Source organism: Homalodisca vitripennis, chromosome 3, assembly GCF_021130785.1.
Source record: "Homalodisca vitripennis isolate AUS2020 chromosome 3, UT_GWSS_2.1, whole genome shotgun sequence".
Taxonomy (NCBI): domain Eukaryota; kingdom Metazoa; phylum Arthropoda; class Insecta; order Hemiptera; family Cicadellidae; genus Homalodisca; species Homalodisca vitripennis.
This window is the reverse complement of record NC_060209.1, coordinates 119,483,934-119,505,319: the sequence shown is the minus strand read 5'-3', so window position 1 is coordinate 119,505,319 and position 21,386 is coordinate 119,483,934. Positions and strand designations below refer to the sequence as shown.

The 21,386-nt window shown below is 31.8% G+C and overlaps 1 protein-coding gene across 6 annotated transcripts in view; it reads right to left on the bottom strand.

The window, feature by feature from the left end:
- The window catches only part of LOC124357421 (pleckstrin homology domain-containing family A member 6), a 194,270-nt gene that overhangs the window by 6,087 nt on the left and 166,797 nt on the right, over positions 1 to 21,386 (bottom strand). For 5 of the 6 annotated variants that reach the window (XR_006921942.1, XM_046809213.1, XM_046809217.1 and 2 more), the window contains 13 exons: positions 19,071 to 19,163; positions 16,228 to 16,443; positions 15,211 to 15,291; positions 14,055 to 14,204; positions 12,780 to 12,971; positions 12,622 to 12,691; positions 10,960 to 10,992; positions 9,132 to 9,284; positions 8,456 to 8,641; positions 4,977 to 5,155; positions 4,025 to 4,174; positions 3,083 to 3,316; positions 1,377 to 1,662 (listed from right to left, as the gene is read on the bottom strand). Coding sequence is in view for 5 of the 6 variants with exons in the window: in XM_046809213.1 (XP_046665169.1) it covers positions 1,377 to 1,662; positions 3,083 to 3,316; positions 4,025 to 4,174; positions 4,977 to 5,155; positions 8,456 to 8,641; positions 9,132 to 9,284; positions 10,960 to 10,992; positions 12,622 to 12,691; positions 12,780 to 12,971; positions 14,055 to 14,204; positions 15,211 to 15,291; positions 16,228 to 16,443; positions 19,071 to 19,163 (2,023 nt within the window). In the remaining variant the exon portion in view is untranslated. The remainder of the gene's footprint in view (positions 1 to 1,376; positions 1,663 to 3,082; positions 3,317 to 4,024; positions 4,175 to 4,976; positions 5,156 to 8,455; positions 8,642 to 9,131; positions 9,285 to 10,959; positions 10,993 to 12,621; positions 12,692 to 12,779; positions 12,972 to 14,054; positions 14,205 to 15,210; positions 15,292 to 16,227; positions 16,444 to 19,070; positions 19,164 to 21,386) is intronic. The other variant, XM_046809215.1, reaches the window with a different exon arrangement.

The following is a 21,386-nucleotide window of genomic DNA, read 5'->3' as shown; positions in this document are numbered from 1 at the left end:
TTTTACATAGTATATTATTATGTTACAGATGCTGAAAACAGTGCTGACAGCGAAAGTGATGCCGACGCATCAATATGACGGCATAGTTTTTTGTCAAAGAACTACAAAACATAAAAACATGATTTGTATTATTCAAAGGACAGTTTATATTTGTAAATGGGTCATTGTAAATAATTGTATGTATGCTTAGTTTAGTAAGTTAGATAAAAAAACTGTCTCAAAAAATAATTTTTTTTCCAAAAATATATGTTTTTAAAAAACATTTTTTATGTGTAGTTTTTAAAAAAACCACAAAAAATCTCACGTTAAAAGAAAGACGAAAGTAAGCTGAATTAAGGTATGTAAGTATTTTTCTCATACCTTAAATACTTTTTTTTAAATAAAATTTTGAAAACCACCAAAAACGCCCAGCATTCTACAGAGTTACATGTCATTTAGGGCCAGCACTCAAAGTGTTAAAGGAAGCTACTTTAAAGAAATTGTGCATTTCATAACCATTACTATTGTTGTAAATAATCATTTTAATCCATTTATAGTTTATTGTTTTGGAATGGTAGTTAGGAATTCCTTTCCATTCAGAGATTAACATTCTCAGAATAGATTGCATTAACGATATGTATAGAATCATTTATTTTATTTCCAATGGACATTACATTATCCATTTATTTATTAGGCTGCAATATAACATAATCCAGTAGACATGAATAATCATAAATAATATGGTAGACGTCTGTGATTGGACAAATTTATATGAGATAAGGTTTCCTCAGTTAACAGATCTTTACAGCTGTTTGCTGACACAGATTGATGTTTTAATCAGTCAAACTAAAGTTCCTTTAAAAGACTATCTACAAGGGTCATCTTTAATACCTTCACTGCAGATTTATACCAAGTGAAACTGAACAGAGCACTCAGACTGTGCTGTAAGGCGTCTATGACAGTCAACATGTTAACATTATAAAACCTTAACAAAACATGACAGTAACTCAGTTGGTACAAAAAATTTTTTGCAGAAAAGTAACCACAGAAATATTATGATATGTCTTTTTACTCAAAACTGTATAAGAAGCAGTCTACATTAAAATATATGTACTAAATTTCATTTTGGGACCAAATAGTTCATAATTTAGATACTAGAAGCAAGCCTTTGATGGATTGAATGACAGAGACTTCTTTAACAAATCATTTCATGTATGAAAATTCAGGAATTTCCACCAATAAATTATTTAAACTAAACCATAATTACGTTTTTACCAATGTTACAGTCCAATGGACACAGACTCTGAGAGTTTCATTTAATACAAATCACAGTAATTCAAAATCTAAAAGGGCTCATTAAACTATACAGCAAGTTTAAATTATATTTAAGTACCAACCATTATTGTCATCAGGTGCAGAAATTTGGGTAGTTTCAGAAAGCATTTTTCTGATAGATTCAGCCTTCTTGTTGCGCCTTTGCTGTTCCTCACTTGATAACTCCGGAGTGGACTCTGGCACATATCTCTCAGGGATCAGAATCTTGCCTGGTGTGCCCAGTATGCTATCTATAGTCTCTGTTGTGTACTTGACCTCAGAGCGAGAGAGAGTGGAGCGAACAACATCCGGAGTGTTGAGACGTGGTCGCAGAGCTCGCTCCATATCCAAGTCATCCCGAGAACCACCCTATGGCAAACAAATTAAATATTGTGTTATAGCATCGATATAGCAGCACACAATTAAAACTTCCTTTGAACCGGTACAAAAAGAAGCCTTTTAAAACGTTAATGTGCAAATTGTTACCAAGCAAATAGATATTTTTTCAATTAATTAAGAGAATGGAGACTATTTACAATTATCTATTTTATAAGTGATAAATTTTATGCCCATATCATTTGGAAATTAAAGACATAAATAATTTGCAAATATTTTTTATTTTGTAGTGGGTTTTGTTACTGAGGAAGCCCACATTATTATCTTTCAAGTTAAAATAAAATACAATCTCTTTTAAGATAAGAGTGGTATTCTTAAATTAATTTTTATAATATCGGACAGTCTCCAAAGTTTAAGAATGGAGAAATTGGATAAGAGATGATTTTGTTTTAATCATACGTAAGGCAAAAAACTATTATTAGGAATCAAAATTTGAGAATCAGGAATAGATTTTTTTAAGACTCTGAATTGCATTTGAGATCGGAACTTTCTGGATTTTCCATCACTATATATATTCTTTATATAGGTAACAAAGTAAACTTAACTGTAGTGTGGAAAATATAATTAATTTGAATGCTCCTAAATGCTCCGATACGCATAAAATCTGTTACAAGAGCTAGTCAATTTCATTTGAACTCGTATTTCTCCTAACCATGAACACTGAATTATGAAGTAATATTATTAACCTGATATACACATATGTGTCAAAAAAGTCCTGGGGTGGTAAAATATTTTTGAAACAATTTAAGATGCAGCTACAAAACTTGGTACAAACTTACTGAACAAAAATATAATTGTACACATATCCAATGACCTGCTACTTCTTTAGGGAGTACGGCCCCCAAGGAATCAGAAGAATTTTTTAAATATAAGCATAGGTTGGTATGCATATTAAATTAAAGGTCTTTAGTAGATTACAATGCCACAAACCTGACCTCAAACGGACAATTGAGCTAGAAATGGCAGCCGTTCAGAGATGGTTTGAAAATTCAGTTAAACAATGTAAAGAATAAACTACTGATGCTTGAATCATCGTAATTTCATCCCTAGTTTACGTCATTGCAATGGGATTCGACAATCACCAATTGCTCTTGTTTTGCAACAAATATATGAATAAATTAAGCAAACTACCACGACCTTGGTTATGTTTACCTAATACAATTTTAAATTAAATGATTTTTTCCCAGTAAGTCTGTACATTGTGTACCTCTATCTTAAATCGTTTCAAAAATATTTAACGTCCAAAGACATTTTGGACACCTTGCGTACCTACTAGTTTGAAAATGATGATAGAGCTTCATCATATTTCATAAGTGCTGGCTCTAAGAAATTTATGGGCTGTAATTTAAAAAAATGCTTATGATGCTGCGGATCAATAATAACATACACCTACCGCTGAGTAACTCGTGTCTATCCTCAGCAAAGGCCTGCCACTGACAGTATGGTGTCGACGCTTTTCTCTGGGAACAGCTCGTCGGTTGGTGACAGCCATTTCCTCGACAATCTGGCGTGCTGCTTGGCTCTGATACACAGGTGACAGCTGGGGTGACAAGAGTGTGTCGCTGCTACCGAACAACTGCTCGTGGGCCGAAACTGAGTGACTGGGGCTTGTGCTGTCACTGTCCAGCTGCCACAATAGTCACAATGTCAACTGACAATGCATTGATCACTCATACTAGATTTAAAATAATGATTTAAGAGTACTTAACATTTTGAGCTGACTTGAGTCCAAGTACTAACTTATAATTGACATTAAAAAATTTGTTAACTGATCACTTTAAGTTAAGATTAGATCAGCACTATATGAGTTCATTCAAGTATTAAATCAAAGTTAAAACTGAGTTTAACTCTAGATCTGTGCAATGTTAAATGTTCAAAATGGTCACTCCATTAATATCATCATAAATGTTTTAAAAATATACAAAAGTTGCCCAATTTCATAAGGAATATAGAGATATCAATATTATTTTTATTTGTGGAAGAAGTTTTTTTCAATCAATTATTTATAAATTTGAAAAATTCATAAATTTGAAATACTGCACACAGCAGTAAAAATTTAAAAGTGAAAAAATCTTTTTTCATCTTATTTTACTAACTACGAACCTTATTGCATCCAGGAAAGTGAAATCTCAGTATGGTATGTTATGAACTTTTTGATTAGTACTGAAATAAACAGACTTTTCATTCAGAAAATTGAAAATATTATGATAAAACGTCATCTATACTTCACATCTCGATGCAGCAGATCCACGTGTCAATGTGACAGATCTAGGGTTGAATAATAAACATTACAGCACATTCTTCAATACAAAGTTAAAGATTGTGAAATACTGACCCTTGCCCTCTGGCGGGTGACCAGATTCCTGAGGGCTTGTACGGAGTCAGAACGAGGGCCAGGAGCAGGAGGAGGTCGGGGAGCCAATGAACCCCCAAATACTTCACTCGGAGGTTCTGGTTGTTCTTCCACAACACGACCCAAGCCTCTCTGTAAATTTTTATATAAATTATTAATCATTGAGTTGTAATAAGACTACTGATATCAAATTATAATGGTGCATCAGCATCTCTCATTCTGTAGAATTCAAATTACGATACTCATATTTTATTTCAAAACTATTTTCATTTACATACTATGTTGTATTGGACTAACTTTTTTAATCACAGGTTTGTTGCAGTAATAGCTCTTCTAATCCTGATATTTTACCATAAAAGTAGTAATTTTCACTATCATAATATTAATTTAGCTATTGATAAAACTCCTATGATTACCCAACACTTGTTTTTTGTCATAGGTACTTTTACTAAAGTTCGAAAAATCTTGCGTTTATTTTTTGTATTAAACTATATTCATAGGAAAATCACTTTCAACACAATACCATAGTATATTTGTTTACAATCTACAGCTGGTAAATAGCTTTAAAACATTCAAATATAATAGTTATAACATAATATAATAACAGAGTGACCTTATTCATAGAAAAAACCAACTACTTTCAATAATGCCCAACTTTCACAAACAATTAAGAATCTGAAACACTGCAAAATTCCATTGAGATTGAGTTTTAAATTTACATTGGTTTTACCAGACATGCTTAGTCAGGACATGCTGTCATGACCACAGGATTCTAACTGTTAAAAGCCTATGCATATTAAATTTTCATCCCCCATAAAATCATTTAAAAACTTAAAAGTACAACTTGTATAAAATATACATATAATAAGAAGCATTTTCACGAGATAGTTTAGTGTTGTTGGTACAGTGTTTAACCAATGCCAAATATACTTACATCTACTGATTCCACAGGCACATTTTCCTCAATGATGGTGACTCTTTTGGCTGTGGTGGTGTTTGTGAGTGGAATTCCGATATTGCCACTACGATCTCGGTCCCTCTGTCTCCTCTCAGATTCTCTCTTCACAATCCTTACTGTCTTTATTTCCTGAGGTTTATCTCTTGGAATTATACCTAAAGAGGATAAATGTACGGTGAAGTTAACCAACACTAATGAATTCTTTAAAATTTAAGTTCATCCAACTTATTTTAAACGTTTACAGATGACCAACAAAACAAACCATAATTCTGCCCATAAGTAACAGTTGACTGCAATGTAGTGTAAAATTACATACAGTGTAAAACAGTAAGAGAGATGGACTTTAACTAACGTTTCCTGTCAATTAGTACTTTACAGCTTTGTCTCTCTCTGACACAATAACTAAATTACTGTACCCACACATTGCAATGTCACAATTCTAACACAATCAGGGTTCATAGAATAAAATGGTCTTGTAAACAAAAAGGTTTTTGCAGACAGAACTCCAAAGGTCAAACATTCAATAAAAAAAATATTTTATTGCAAAAGATACCACACTAATAAAATTTGAATCTTTACACGTACCATTTCATTTATTGTGATTTACCAAATTAATATATTTTAATGAGGATTGGCATACTGTGTGCCTGCTTTTACAAATCTATCACACGAAGTACTGACTATAAATTGAATAAAGCAAATTCAGTTTTGGCCCTGGAATCGGTATCTACAATTATAATTTAAACTTGGCTTAACCCTTCCAAAGGTATTTTTTACAGTAATTTCACATCTTAATGTATCCTCAGACATTAATATGGTTTTGTTTTGTTATATTAGTTTGTCAATACATTTCCAAAATCTATTTCAAATAATTGTTATATTAATAAAACTGACATAACAATAAGGGAAAACTAACACACAGGAATATTTACAATATATATGCAATTAAATTTACTTAATAACACACGCTACCAGTAATTGACCTAAAGTACTCTTATTCACTTTTCCTGTCGTTCATAAACAGCATAATTTATTAATTTGAATGTGTATTTATACATGTATTTTTGGTATGTTATATGTTATAATTTGGTTATAGCAATTTTATTAATATGGAGAATATTGTTTGAAGGCGATCTTAACAATGTACTGACAAATTAACATAAAAACATTGATTTGTAGTCTGCGATGCCAAAAGAGACAACACCATTTGGTGCACTAAAATATTTGAAATGGTAGGCCTATATTAGAATTGATAAACATCTTATTACTTTTACTATTAACACATTAAAGTACAGTACAACCTTGAAAAACGGTGAAATTTTATTTTTCCGTTACCATATGCCGGGAATTCAGAATAATTTGTAATAACACACATACATCAGACAGAACAATTCCAAGTCCTGACACCAAGTTAAGCCACTTACCGGTATAGACACTATCACAATCGATCGAACCACCCAAATATGTTATGATGAGCCAACACGAGCAACGACACCATCTTGCAAAGTTACATTGTTTTGAGCCTTAACTCTTGGGAGTTCAAGTTGAAGTAGGCACCAACTATGCAAGATTGACCTTAGTAGTGTTAGGTAAAAGTCAAATCCCAAGTCTCAATCTCGAATCTACTTAATTGTCAACACAGATTTTGATTTGAGAACCGATACACAGGATTCAACAATCAAATCTGCGGAGATCCGCTGCACCATGAATAATCGCCTGATTGGTCAAAACACAAATTACCGGTAGCTAAAACGTGTTTTTGCCATACTTCTTTTGAAAACCGTAAATTGATAACTTAATCGACAAATTATTGTAATTTTTTAAATAATATTTTGCTTGGAGTATAAAATATTTTACATATTTTACATTTATGTAATGCCACGATTCTGCTGCATTTATTTGCAGACAATAGGTCATGGGCATAATGCAATTTACTGATCACTAAAACATGTTTTTGCTGTACTATGTGTTTTAAAAACTGTTAATAGATAAAAAAATTTAAAAATGATTGTGCTTTTACAAATAACATTTCACTTGCAGTTTGTATTTTTGTTTATCTTTGTTCACGTGTCTGCTAAGTGTATGCACAGATGTCAGCTGGTTGATGGGAAGCAAACAGGCAATCGTTAAATTTTCAATTCACAACTTTTGAGTTGTATAGATATTTCCAGTACCAAACATATTATTTTTTATCATAACTAGGTGTAAATTTTTACAATGATTTAAGTTTAAAATACATTTAATAAGTGATACAAATATATGCTCATATTATTTACAGATTAAAGGCCAATATTCTGAAAGCTCATATTATTACCTATAAGATTAAAGTAAAAAGCAAGGGATATGATTTAGTTCTTAAAGCATGGCTATTTCTCAAAACCTCTGCAAATCCCTATAAAATAGAATGGTATTCTTCAATTACTTTTTACATTATCAGACAGTCTCCAAAGGCTTAAGAATGGAAAAATTTTAGAATTAGGAATTCAGGAATAGGTATTTTGAGATTCAGAATCAGATTCGAGATTCAAATTCAGAATTTGCTCATCACTACTTAGAAGCATTCAGGGATAATACCTTTTCACTACTGGTCACTTCACTGAATGAATGATACAAATGTATGAAGCTGTGATTCCTGTCTTACTAAGTGGGATTACTATGCAACAAACTTCACATGAGTAGGCTAAAATTTAAACTGTCTAATGATGGTCTAAACTCAACTGGTTTAAATCACATTATGCAGGTAACTGCCACATTGATAAGCTAGTAACAGAGATGTAGTAAATGCTTTAAATAGATATGGCATGGTGCGATGACAAACATAGAAATTGTAACAACAGCTTTTTCTTTAACGGTAATAGAGGATAGTGTTGCAAATAAACGTAATAGGCTCACGTGATGTGGGAACGTAAATCTAGAAAATAATAATTCCAACAAAAATATTATTTAGAAAGGTACGATAACTTGTCAATTAGATTACCTAACTGCAAGTTTTCATACACAAAGTACAACAATATCAAGTGCTAATGAAGAACCGGAAGATGTCACTACTCATTCTGATGCGATGGCCCAGCTAAACAGGTTTATGGTTATTTTGAGCAACAATCCTACTCTCTGTCAGTGGATATGATAACCTCAAAATGTCTGTGTGATCGTACTTCTCGGAAGTAGTGTACCAAACTGTTGTGTACCAAAAGACTGACAGATTTTTATGAAACTGTTAACAACATTTCTATAAATTTGTTATTTTATCTGTTTTTTCTATAACTAATTTCTTTAAATAAAAACTGTAAATTAGTTCTCTTTTAACAAGTTAATTCCTTGTTATCTGTTATCGATTGTGATTTTATTATTGTAATTTGTAGTTTATCTGGATTTTTCTTTATCCAGATCTTTTCCGGCCCCAATTAAACTGAATAAAGAAGGATGTTCTGTAACTGCTTTCTAAAAATACTAACCATAAAATCTCTTAATGCGATCATCTGCTTCACTGATATCCATGGGAGCCATAGGGCGGGTGTAATGGGCAGGAGACTGGGCAGGGGGTGGAGGAGGGGGAGGAGCTTGCTGAGGAGTGGGGGGAGCACTGGTCAACTCCTGCTGATCGTCTTGAGATACGCTCCCCTCGTAGGTGGAGCAGACATCTACAAAATAATATCTTTTAGAACCAGCAAGTTTGATACTATCACTGTACATTAAAATTAGACTATAATTATGATGTATCATGAAGTCATTAAAAAAACTTTATATTTCTGCGAATAGGATTGAATTTTAATACTTTTACATTCATAAAAGTACATTTTTTGCATTTGTTTTTAACACTTTCGTGCTTAAAAACCAATCTTTCTCATTTTCCTGTTCATAACATTTTATTAATATATGCTAAGATGTGATCTTTTACATTTTATACACATACAATCTGCATGTTGTGCCGAATAAAATTATACCTATATAACTCTACTACGTTTTGTTGTAAAAACATTTTTTATCAATATAAAAAAATATGTTTGTAAAATACTTTGTTTAAAAGTCATTAACAAAGTGTTATATATAACCATGATTGGTCCTATGGTTTCTTAGTATGAAAAACGATAAATATTGTCAAAGAGATTAAAAATAGAGATGACTCTTTACCAAGCGATTTGGAGACATCAGTGTTGACATAAAGAGGGGATGCCTGAGGTGCTAGAGGGGAGTCCCTGCCCAAGTCTTGTGTGACTTGGGTATCAAGGTCAGTCTCTAGCCAACTGCTGGTCAGTGTTTTCTTGCTGCCCACCGCTCCCACTCCTACACACCAGATCACAACAGGTAATGTCACACTTGTCAAACCATTAATGGAAAACTATGTTAGCTTAGTTATCTTCTGAAAGTGTTATTTATTCACAATAGTTCTGTTTTAAAACTGTTATAGTGGGGGGCTTATGATCACTTCTTGAACATAGATTATGTATTTTCACTGAATGTAGACTATAACACAAAAGTCTAAAAATGGTTCATTCTGATCAAACAATGGATAATGTTAATGGCATTTTACTTGGATGGCTATGTTGTAGGGAAAGAAATTTCTATTGGCCTTTACTCTTGTCAGGAACACAAAATACATTTATTATGGTCCAGTGAAATCTCCTGACCTAAAAATGACACTAAAAAGGTATTCCTCGTCAACTACTTCACTCTAGCATATTTTACTTCAATAAGATCTTGAGAGAAAGGTTAATTAAGTCTCCTTCTCAACACCTAGATAATTAATAAAAACCTATCACCTCTATGTTCTGATAAACCAAAAGTTTCAGCCATATGCTGGTCCCAAATTAGCAGACAATTCTACCATATACTTTAAGACAAGCTCTAGAATCTCATTCCTGACACAAAACCTCCAGGAAAAACGTTACTTGTCAAATAATTGCTGCTAATTTAAGCAGTTTCATAAATTCTCTAGAAAACCAAGTACAAGGCAATCATAAATTATCATTTTTTCAAAATTACCAATAGCTTAAATAGAGAAATTTGGAAAGAAAGAAAAGTAAGAATAGGAAATGTACAAGTACCAATGATATAGATCCTTTTTAATTTGCCCAACATCCACACACGGAATAGGTGAATGAAATACCTGACCCCTTACAGTTTTCATAGTTCTGATGATAGTTCATAGTTCTGGAAGTTTATTTAACAAACTTATTTCCGATTATGAGGAAAGATTTTGAAACCTGTTTAATCTATGAAGACTACTAGCATCTCTTCTGTTACTGAAGGCATGAAAAGAAGACATCTTGTAAAAAGATTGTACAGTTAAAAATAATGAGAAAACCATTCCAAAGTAGAATGAATACAAGATAAAGTCAATCTAATTGCACAAGGAATTTTTTATTGTCTACTGCGCACACATTAAAAAAATGCCTTTTTGCCACCTATGTGGTTCTCAGCCTCATGATTAATGCCATAGCTTAGACTTATCACTTTCTCCATACTTAGATACACATCAATTGTCTAAAAGACAAGTCAAAGTAGTTGCACTATTATCCACTGTAGTTTTAGAATTGAATTAATTAAACGGCAAGGTTTCCTTTTACCAACTAGTCCACTCAGCAGCCTGATAGTGCCTCATAAGTAACATTATATATCTAAGGCTGATCTGTCTCTTCCTTATGAATTGCCTAAAAGACCACTCAAAGTCGTACTGCTATTGTAGTTCTAGAATCCATTAAATTTAGTGGCATAGTTTACTATTACTAGTCGTTCCGTTCAGCAGGTTAATGTAATAGCATCTTAATTGTTATAACGTTTGCAGTTTGAACTATGTAATGAAATATGTTTAATATATCGAAATCATTTAATGACCTTTCGGAATGTAGCTAATACAATGAAAACAACTGGATGGTTATAAGGTTATTTAAAAGTACTTTTATGTTTAAGAGCTAAAATTACAATGCTATTGTACAACTTTAACATCATATTTCAGTACCTGGATATGTTCTATAATATCCCATTTGATAGGCTAAACAGAAATAAACAATAATTAATATTATTCAATTAATCCAACAGATGAAAAATCAAGATACAATAGAGTCTTGAAAATCTGAGGTAATTGGGATCCAATCCAGTTTAGAATAATATATGTTCAGATTTAAAAAAATAACTGTAATTATGAAGGTGAAAATGTTACATTAATAAATTAAATACATATAAGTAATATTAGAACTCTGCCGTGCACAAATTCCAGTTTGCCACAGTACTATAAAAAGAAACATTACAGTATCAGTTCAATATGTTTATTGTTGTGGCAAAGTTAGTTCAAAACAAAATTCTGATTTTCATAGTTATTTAAAAATTCAAATTTTACATTGGGGAGGTGCAAAGCTAGGGCTGAAAGGTACTGGAAATAATAGTTTTTGTTGCCTATTTTAATAATTGTTTTTATGAAATCTCATACATTTCAGTTCTTACACAGTAAACTACATTTATAACATAAAAGTACTCAGCTTTCTATCTAAATGAATTAATTATCTATTAACAATAATTAATACTAACAAGTTAGCATTTTACTCACTCCCTTCTACGTCTTGACTTGTTTATTTGTTAAAGTAGTTGTTAATACACAGTAAAATAGTTAACTGGGGTTTAGGATGTCGTATGACAATACCACACCAGTTAAAATATGAAATGTTAAAACTTCTGAGCATCAATCAATGATGTGGATAATATGAAAACCATATTTATTAGTGTAAAATATAGTGATTGCCTGGGGATTGATAACAAAATGTTGTTTTTTGGGCTTTGGTAATATAATAATGATTATATTAAATTTATAACAGTATTACACAAATATAATATTATGGCTGCAGAATAAGTTTTTAGACATCTTTTTTGGACTATTTATACTAGTGCATGTATGATGCCACATTAAAGTACAAGAATCACCATATAACACACTAATAAATATTAATTTTGAATATTACCCTGATACACAAAATACAAGATGTAACAAAACACTATAAACTGTTGAGTCAAATGTGAAGTAATGGTATGAACCATTCATTAACTAGTAATCCTTAAAGCGCTGAAGATGTGACTTCAGTTTAATTAGCGTGCATTAAAAAAAATCTGAAAGAAGAAATAGCAAACAAACAAATTATTTTTTAAAAGCTGTACTGGTTTTACACATAGACGCACCATAAGATTACATCCGCATGTTGAACCTCACATTTTAAGACTTAACATCAATATGAGAATAGCACTGTAATACAACTTGCAGTCCAATTTGTTTTCTGACTGTCATAAATCAATACATTTATGCATTCCTACACATTTGCAACATTTTTGTGAATTATAATGTACACAATAAGCTAAAATAAGACAATACGGATATTCCTATAAGCCGTGTATACTAAAATTCCGATGGTACAGACATATCTGTGCAACGCTTTAAGTGTTTGCATTGTCAGTATGATTGCCGCACCAAGTTATTGATTTTGTCCAATTTTATAAACTGCCAATCCAATTCACATAAAGAAAATTTTTTAAATGTGTTTAATACTTTTATTGTTAAAACGAGGAAAACATAACTTTTAATTGCAGTTATGGTCAAATAATGTGTGTAATGTATAGACTAACTAACAAATACTACCTTGTACTCCAGTAGGTGATGGCCTGATCTGCTGACTAAGAGAGTTGCTGCGTTCTGTCAGCTGTCGCACCTAGAGCACAACATTCAGGTCACTTCTGGTGAAACTACAATTATTAACACTACAAATACTCATATTGCACTTGAGTACTAATGCTCACCTGTGAGGAGAGTTCTAGCCTCTGGCGTTGCAGGTCGCCGACCAGACTCTGTACTCGAGCCAGCTCGGCCTCTAGCTGTGCGGTGCTACTCACTGACTGGTCTGGCGCACGCCGAGACCACACCAGTTTCTGGCGCAGCACTACCAGTTCCTGCTCCAGCCTTGCATTCTCTGCCACTGTCTCCTCTAGCTTCTATATGACAGTAAAAAAACCTTCAGGTTCTATAACTGCTCTTATTGACATATCATAAACTTACAATAAACAAGTGATGCTTAAGTATTTATACTGTATGATATTTTTGCCCTAATTTGTTCATTAACCGTTATTGGATATTTTGAATTAAATTATATTTGTTCTATTCAATATATGCAACACTTTAACCAAAAATTAATTTCCTACTTTGCGTTCATTTCCTACTTAGCGTTCATTTCCTACTTTTACTACAGAGCTATGGTAATAGTTCTATAACTATTATTGACTGGACTTATTTATTAACTAATAATTCAGTTCACTATTCTTAGTTCACACCAATAGTGAGACATCTGCATACAGCTTGTTTCGGATTTACATAATTTTTATTGCGTTCAAATATTGTTTGTCTACTAATAATTCTTTTGTATACCCAATTGTATTGTGATGTGTAGTATATATAGTGTTAGTTTGTATTTGTATGAGAATACAATATAAAGAAGAGATAGGAAAAACATGAAAATACTTATTCACAAGGCAGTAAGTAAACAATAAGAAAGTTAGCATGGTGAAGCTGGTGAAGAAAACTGAAGAGTTTGCATTTGTTATTTAAGTCACAAAAAATGTGGTCGATAGTTTTCTTAGAAAGATTTGGGATTTACGAATGGAACATAAGAGTGGTGAAATCATTCAAGGATCTATTATATTCATTATAGCGAAGTAAGTTAGACTGGGAAATATGTGAAATGAAACATCAAAACAATTTTGAATGTGCTACATAATTTGATACAAAATACTTCTCCACCTTAATCATGATCTCCCCAAAGAACTTGATCATCATCTAGTATCCAGAGAGTTATCATTGCTCTCAGTTTACAGCCCTGTGTGGAGGATCTAGAGATGCAGGGATACAGAGTCTAGAGAATTATGATCAGTAACATTTCATCTAAAATCCAGAGAGTTATTTCACATGGGAGATAAAGTAGTATATTTTATGCAGTAGTATGCATCATTAACAGTTTCTTTCAAAGAAAATGTTTGAAAAAACTGACTACATTAACTGGTCTTGCCTGAATCATTGTTTACCTTGGAGTTATGAGCAAGGATGGACCTCACCCTGCTAAGCTCTCGCTCAAGGAGTCTCTGCTGTCTGCGGTACTTCTCTGCTTGAGCCGGGTTGCTGCCAACAGCTTGTAGTTTGTGTCTCAGTCCACCAAGTGCTCGCTCTAGCATCTCCTGTAAGTGCAATATAAATATATTTGTATTGTTGGACAATTTATGACAACTACAAGATATGTAAAATTATAACACAGTAAAGTCATTTTGCTCAGTTTAACACATATAGAGCATATAGTTTTAACAAATAACATTTTCAGGATTTTTGAAAAGTGTACTGGCCGTTTTTACAAAAATTCATAAACTATGATAATGTAACCATAAATAATATAAATATAATTAATTATGTATGAAGAAATTAACTTTGAGTAAATGCATCAATTACACATATATTTATTATCAGAAGAAATATATTAAATATTAAAAAATATAATGAAAAGTGAAATATACCTTCCAGAGTAGAAAGATAAATTTTGTGTAAGGTTATCATCTATAAATATCAAACTAAAGATGTATTATCAATTTAGAAACACTGGATTGTATGACGATTGTAATAGTAGACAGTAGACGTGTCTATGCCAAGGAGATGTCAAAAACTATTTATATACAAAGATCAGCAGACTTACCTTGAAAACTATCTTTTAGGGTTCACTGATTGACAGAACACATAAACATACACAAATTTTACACATAATTAGAAATTTTCAATTGTACTTCATTCTTTCTCAACCAGTAGAGAACATCCGTTCACTTGGCTGGCCATCATCAGGAAACCTTGAAAGATATTGAAATTGTGTGACAATAAGAGTTGTTTGAAACACATGTCACTCACTATTCTAGTAAAATGTAAAATGGACTTAGTGAACATGGTCTCTCTTTCTTTTCTGCCACCTCTTTGTTTCTTAAATTTGGTAACACTGGACATTTCATACTGAATCTTAGCGTGGTTGGCAAAGTGCTCAGTGGGCACGAAATATCCTATTTTTGTGTCCTTTTTAATGTGTCCATTTTAAGAAGAGAAGGAGTAACCTTCCAATCTGGTAAAGGTAAACCTGCTCCTCCTCCTGGCTTTTTGCCCCCTTTAATCATGAAAACCTGATACAATATGCAACTAAAGTTTAGTTACCTTGTCTTGCTGCAGACTTTGTAAAGTTCCAGATTCTTCCTGCAGAAGTCTGTCAAGTCGGTAGAGTTGTTCTACTTTAGCCTGTAAAATAAAACTAGTAATAATGACTCTTCTACAGTTTTAACTGAATAACTAACTATTGCTAAGAATTTTCTCTAAAAAACAACAAAGCTTAAAGTCATAACAATTACAGTAAAACCCAATTAACTGAACTCTGGTCAACCAAAACAGTTCCATGAATGATAATGTATATATAAATAATCGAGCAAAATATTTTACAAGTGTGTACGATGCATCGCTGTAGCCACTGGGCTGGGAAAATAAAGAGATGATTCACCCTCCCTTACCAATCGCTAGTGCACCACACCACGAGAGCGCCCACCGCTCATGTTACCATTCCAAAAGTATAACTTAGAGTAATAGTTTGTACGCAATTCATTTTCCCTACACACCCATTCAAATAACTAGTTTTTATGTACTTGGGTTATCCAAAAAACTGATTATCCGAAGTGGCTGCCCTTTCTTTATATCGGTAAAAACAGATTTTACTGTTCCAAATTTAAAATAAATATGTGTTAAGCTATCATATATAAATCAATATTATAAAAAGCAGTTTCACACAAGACAATTAAGAAACAAGTGAATTTAAGTGAAACATAATTAAGGATTCATTGTAGATTTCACCTTGACAATTTACAAGAACACAAAATAAATAACATTTACTGTTTATTATATTTTTACATTACATTTGGTTAGTTGCTTAGATGATAAAACAATAAAATAATAAATATTACTTATACAAGAAATACTTTACAAACTTATGATTTGCTCTTTAATTTCAGTTAAGAGGTTGTAAAAGCAATATAAACATTAACTCATACCATATTTATTGTTCATGTGAATCTGAGAAAACCACTGAAATTGTTTTAAGTATCTTAATTTTTAAAGCAATTTTTTCCCTTTCCACCTCAATAAACAGCTAAGAAATCAAGTGAAGAGGGACAAGTGGTAAGTGACCTGCAGTTGGTTGTGGTCAGGACTGAGTCTCTCCCAGTCCCTCCGCTCCTCAGCTAGCAGTCTCCGCTCCTGCACCTGGTGGTTGAACTCCAGCCGATCTCGGAGCAGTGGGGCCGTGGTGGGACTTGCCCCTGGGAGCGGTGCCCCCACCCTGTATAGTGATCCCAGCTTCACCATGTTATCCACCAGGTTTACAAGTGGTTTACCTTTCTCGTACTGCAACCACCATATCCCATTAGTTCATATGTTTTATGTATATAAACACTATTTAATTACACTTTCTAGATCCGCTTTATTGTATACTAATTATTACATACCATAGTACAAATCTGCTTCAATGTTGTAATATGATTCAAATCTCTAACATGACATAATACAAAGTGTAATATGTGAATTTTAATTAAAACGCCAAATTAATAAATAAACTATTGTAACATCGTTATAAACTATTTGTTCAAGATTTTAAAAGTACAAATTTTATTTGGATATTATCAATTCCATTAGTCAACAGAATTGATAACACCCAAATGTCTATATATCTCATTTTTTTCAAAACATTGAACTCTATTATTCTAAAATTTCATTGCTAAATATAATAGTAAACGTAAATTATTTCTCACATTTTTAAGGTACTACGCCAAAAGAACACCTTTATATTGAATGAAGAAGAAGAAAGGGCAATAGAGTACATTGACAAAGAAGGGACTGAATTATAGATTGAGTCCCTGGTGGCGAACACACATTTCTACCACAAAGCGTTGAACTGTTAAGAGTGAAAAAGATAATATTCTTGATTACCATTATTTGAATTCAAATTAATTGCTTTTGGGCATTGATTTTTTTGCCTTTATACTAGAGGGAATCAGGTTAATGGAATAACTAGATAAATAAATACTTATTTTTATAAAAACAAACATAATAATTTATGTAAATTAATTAATATCAATATCAAAAGTGTTGGTTACACTAAAAATTAAAAAATATATACATAATACACCCATATAAGCATAAATAAACAAATTAACATAGGATTAGAAGACCAAATTCCTGTAAAACACTTTTAATATTCATTACATTTGTATAAAAGGCAATAGCCTAATTAATTTAAATAAAAATTTAATCACAAAAAGTACTTGCTCCATTGGGACTTTAACCTGGATCTCTCAAAGTGACAAGAACTGTCAAATACAAAACAATTGAGTCACAAAACGTAAGGGATCTGTGGTGTAGTGGTAACATACTCACCCAACAATATCTATAATCTAAGTATTGCTCCGGGTTTTCTATTACTTTTGGGTCAAAACTGCCGTTCTAGTTTTCCAAAAACTCTATCTGGCGGTATATAGGAATGTCCAACAAGTGACTGCTCCAAGTTCGACTTTTTGTGAATCAATTTATATTAAAATTATAAACATAAAACAGAATTTATTACTTTTGAATAGTAAATTTAAAGGAAGTAACGGTTTTATTTTTGAATATATTGTGTAAAGTTAACTCTTAATTTTCTTTCTCTACTAAAGATGTTGAGAAATGTATTTTATGAAAGGAATAAATTTGTATTTAAAATTTAGTACACATGAGTAACCCATATGCAAAACACGTTATTTCCAGTTTTTGTAAATTTCGGGAAATCATAAAAAAACTTCTGAATGCTTTTTCCTTTTTTAGAAATGCTTTTGGGAACACAGACATCAACGTTATAAAAAAGATCTCCTCGTACAAGAATCTGTGTCTTTCCCTTATTTCTTCGAAGAACGATTTTCTTGCATTTTTGGAAAGGAAAATGCCAGTCGCTAGTCTTTTTGATTGATTCTTCTGAGAGACATTTCCAGTCGTGTACTTTACAGTCCTCATTTCCTAGGTGAACAACATCTGTAAACTTATTAAAGACTTCTAAGTATTACTCCGAGTTTTCTATTACTTTTGGGTCGAAACTGCCGTTCTAGTTTTCCAAAAACTCTATCTGGCGGTATATAGGAATGTCCTACAACGGGGAACAGCAAACTAACTTCTTTCACCTGAGATGGTGCTTTACAAAGCAGCCAATGTGAGAGCATATAGAGGATGTTTGTGTTTTTATTTTGTCCACCACAACCATCCGAAAACAAGCGTACTTTGCTGATGTTATCATATTTTAATTTTCGTAGGTTTTGGTACAGTGCCGATGCTATTTATATTGACCCCTTTCCATACTCGTCTTCTGTCCAGACATAGGATGTTGTGGTTTCTTTAGACTGCTTGTCATGAGAAGTCCCTTTGCAAACTGTGAAGTTGTATAAATTTACTGAAGTTGTATTATTATTTACTTAGAAAAGACAAAGATAACTCTCTTACAATATAACCTTCAAAAACCTCACACAAAGTAAGAGACAAAAAGTGGGATCAAAACAAAAAAACATAACGATAACATCAGGATAGTAATCATTGGGCAAAATTGGTATTTAATTTTTGCCATAGAGTAAAAATCTAAATACACTCACAATAATCTATATTGTTATTATAAAAAGTTAAATTTTAGAGTATTTTTACATATTACACTAAATTGAAAATAACAGGTTTTGGATCTGTTTTCTGAGATGGTCATGTTACTCTGATAGTTTTTAACGCACTTTGCAAATCAAAATAATGGTAGATGGAATTGACGCATTTTGGAACTGGCGCATTTTTGTTATGCAGTGGAAATAACGTGTTTTGCATATGGGTTACTCACATTGAATATGCAGTACTATTAAGAAAGTATGTCCTTGTACACTAAATTGATGTGTCATTCATCAGCAACCCAGTGATACAGCTGTATCCAAACAATGGGTTCAAGAAAAAGTATGTAACAATAGGTATTGTACCTGTTTTTCTAATTCAAGTAAATGCCTCTTGAGATCTTCCAATTTCTGAAGGTGTTCCATTCGCTTAGGTGTTTCCAATTCCACAAGTCTGGCCTGTACATAACAGAAGGTACTTTTAAATTTAGATCCTAAAAGTAGGGGTAAACTTATACAAAGAAAACTATAATCAAAATGGAATAGAGCTTTTACAAAACTGATATAAATATTTATATACATACGAATTTTATTTGGAAAAATATTAAACATGTTAGTTGTTAATAGAGTACAAACAAACTGCAGGTAATAAAAGGTTGATTATTGAAATGTCCATCTTTTGTCATTAATAAATTCTTTACACTTATGTTGAATTTTAGTTGTACTATTAAACACAACTAAGAGACAAATTCTCTGCAAATATTTTATTCTTTATATATATACATAACTACTGAAAGTATTTAAAGACATTTTCGTCAGAGTATAAACATTTCAATTATGATTATGTGGTAAAATACCTATAAATGAATAAAAGTTATACATTTTTAAAACAATAATTTCCAAAACATAAGTGAGTAGTAAATACATGTACTGACATATTTTGGCAACTTGAGTAAATGTTATAAGTAAATGCATCAATCATCATAACTAAACATGAAATAGGTATTTAGTAAACTTGTTTTAATTTCCATTGAAAAAATGTGACATTGATTAATCACAATAATTGATATAACTGATTAACAAAAGAGTTTATTATATTATAATTCATACTGTGTCACTGTATGAATTAATTATGCACTTTTAGTAACCTCGAGTTAGGTTTAATGCAATCAGTTATAAGAAATTCTGCATAAAAGCATTATAGCCAAATCATTTTTTAAAATAATACTTTGTATTTTTAAGTCAGCATAGAGAAAAATATTATTTAACATGTACAAGACGAAATGTACCCAATTGGGTACACACCGGGCTTTCGTAAAGCGCATTGTGCGCCCGACAGTGTACACATTGCTATGCATTTTCTTATTGCGTTTTTATTGTTTGTCTGTCTTGATATTTTGTTAAATTTGATCCCTGGCTTAAATAAATGCCTCAGATTATCGAGCACCCCAGACGATTGCTTAATTTTTAAGGTAAATTACTTGTTTAGGTGCTCCTTGGGATACACAGATAAAAATTAAATAAACCATATTGAAATAATTTCTTTTACACAATTGTGAAGCCTACATACTTTTCTTGTTATACTTAGACGTTGAACGTAAAAAAACGAACATGGTTTTTTATCAGTGTTATTGAAAGATTCGACAGCACATAAAAATGTCTGGAAATAAATCGTTGTCATGAACGTATTAATAACTTGTACTAAACTCAATAAATTAAAAAAATTCATTAAGTAAGGCACAGCTGATTCTAATTCACATCTGTAAAACACAAGTTAGCAAAGCAAACATTTCCAACTAATAAAACAATAGCAAAATAGTTTAATGTAAATGTAATTCTAATGATATGAAATCAATGTCAGCCCAAGTTGAATACATAAGTTTTGCAAACAAATTGTTAAACATTTCTTAACAAAAGATAATATTGAGTTTAATTCCATTTCACTGAGTTTCTTTTGATTTTGGATCTCTTCAAACTGACGTAGACTCCAGATTCCATAATGTCATTGAATCAATCCTTCCCAAATAAGTGTACAAAAGTTGGTTGCTTTGGGATTATGTTAAAAACACTGTAGTGTATTCAATTGTGCACCTGATGAGACAATGAGAACACCTCTTCATGTACAATATAATGTATGGCTACTGGATAAGCCAGATAGACCTTTTTGTAGACTAGGTCTTTGATACTGAAACAATGCAAAGAGTTTGTTTTGAACGTCTTCGGAAGGTCGTGGTGTACACATTCCAGGAGTCAAGTAGCATGATAGTGTCATATTTCAAAAGTTGCACTAAGTGGAAGATGAAATGAAGCTAAACTCAACTTTCGCACTGAAACAATTTTTCCCACCATAGCTACATGATATGTAAATTTTTTAAACCAAATATTTACATTCCTGTATCAAAAGCTTAGTAACAAATGAATTATTAATTGTGTTTAGCAAAATTATTGAAATAAAAGTAAGTTACATGCAACTCATGAGCTGTGGAAGTTATACAGAAAATACTTTGTTATGTTCTACAAAACAGATGTGGAAGATAAAATAATTTGAAATTATTTAATTGAAAGAGATTTAATGTAACTATTATATGTAATAGCACCAAATATGTAATATTTTAATTTGAGATATGAATCAGATATAATATAAAAATCTGAATCAAATAAATTATATATATTACTTAATTA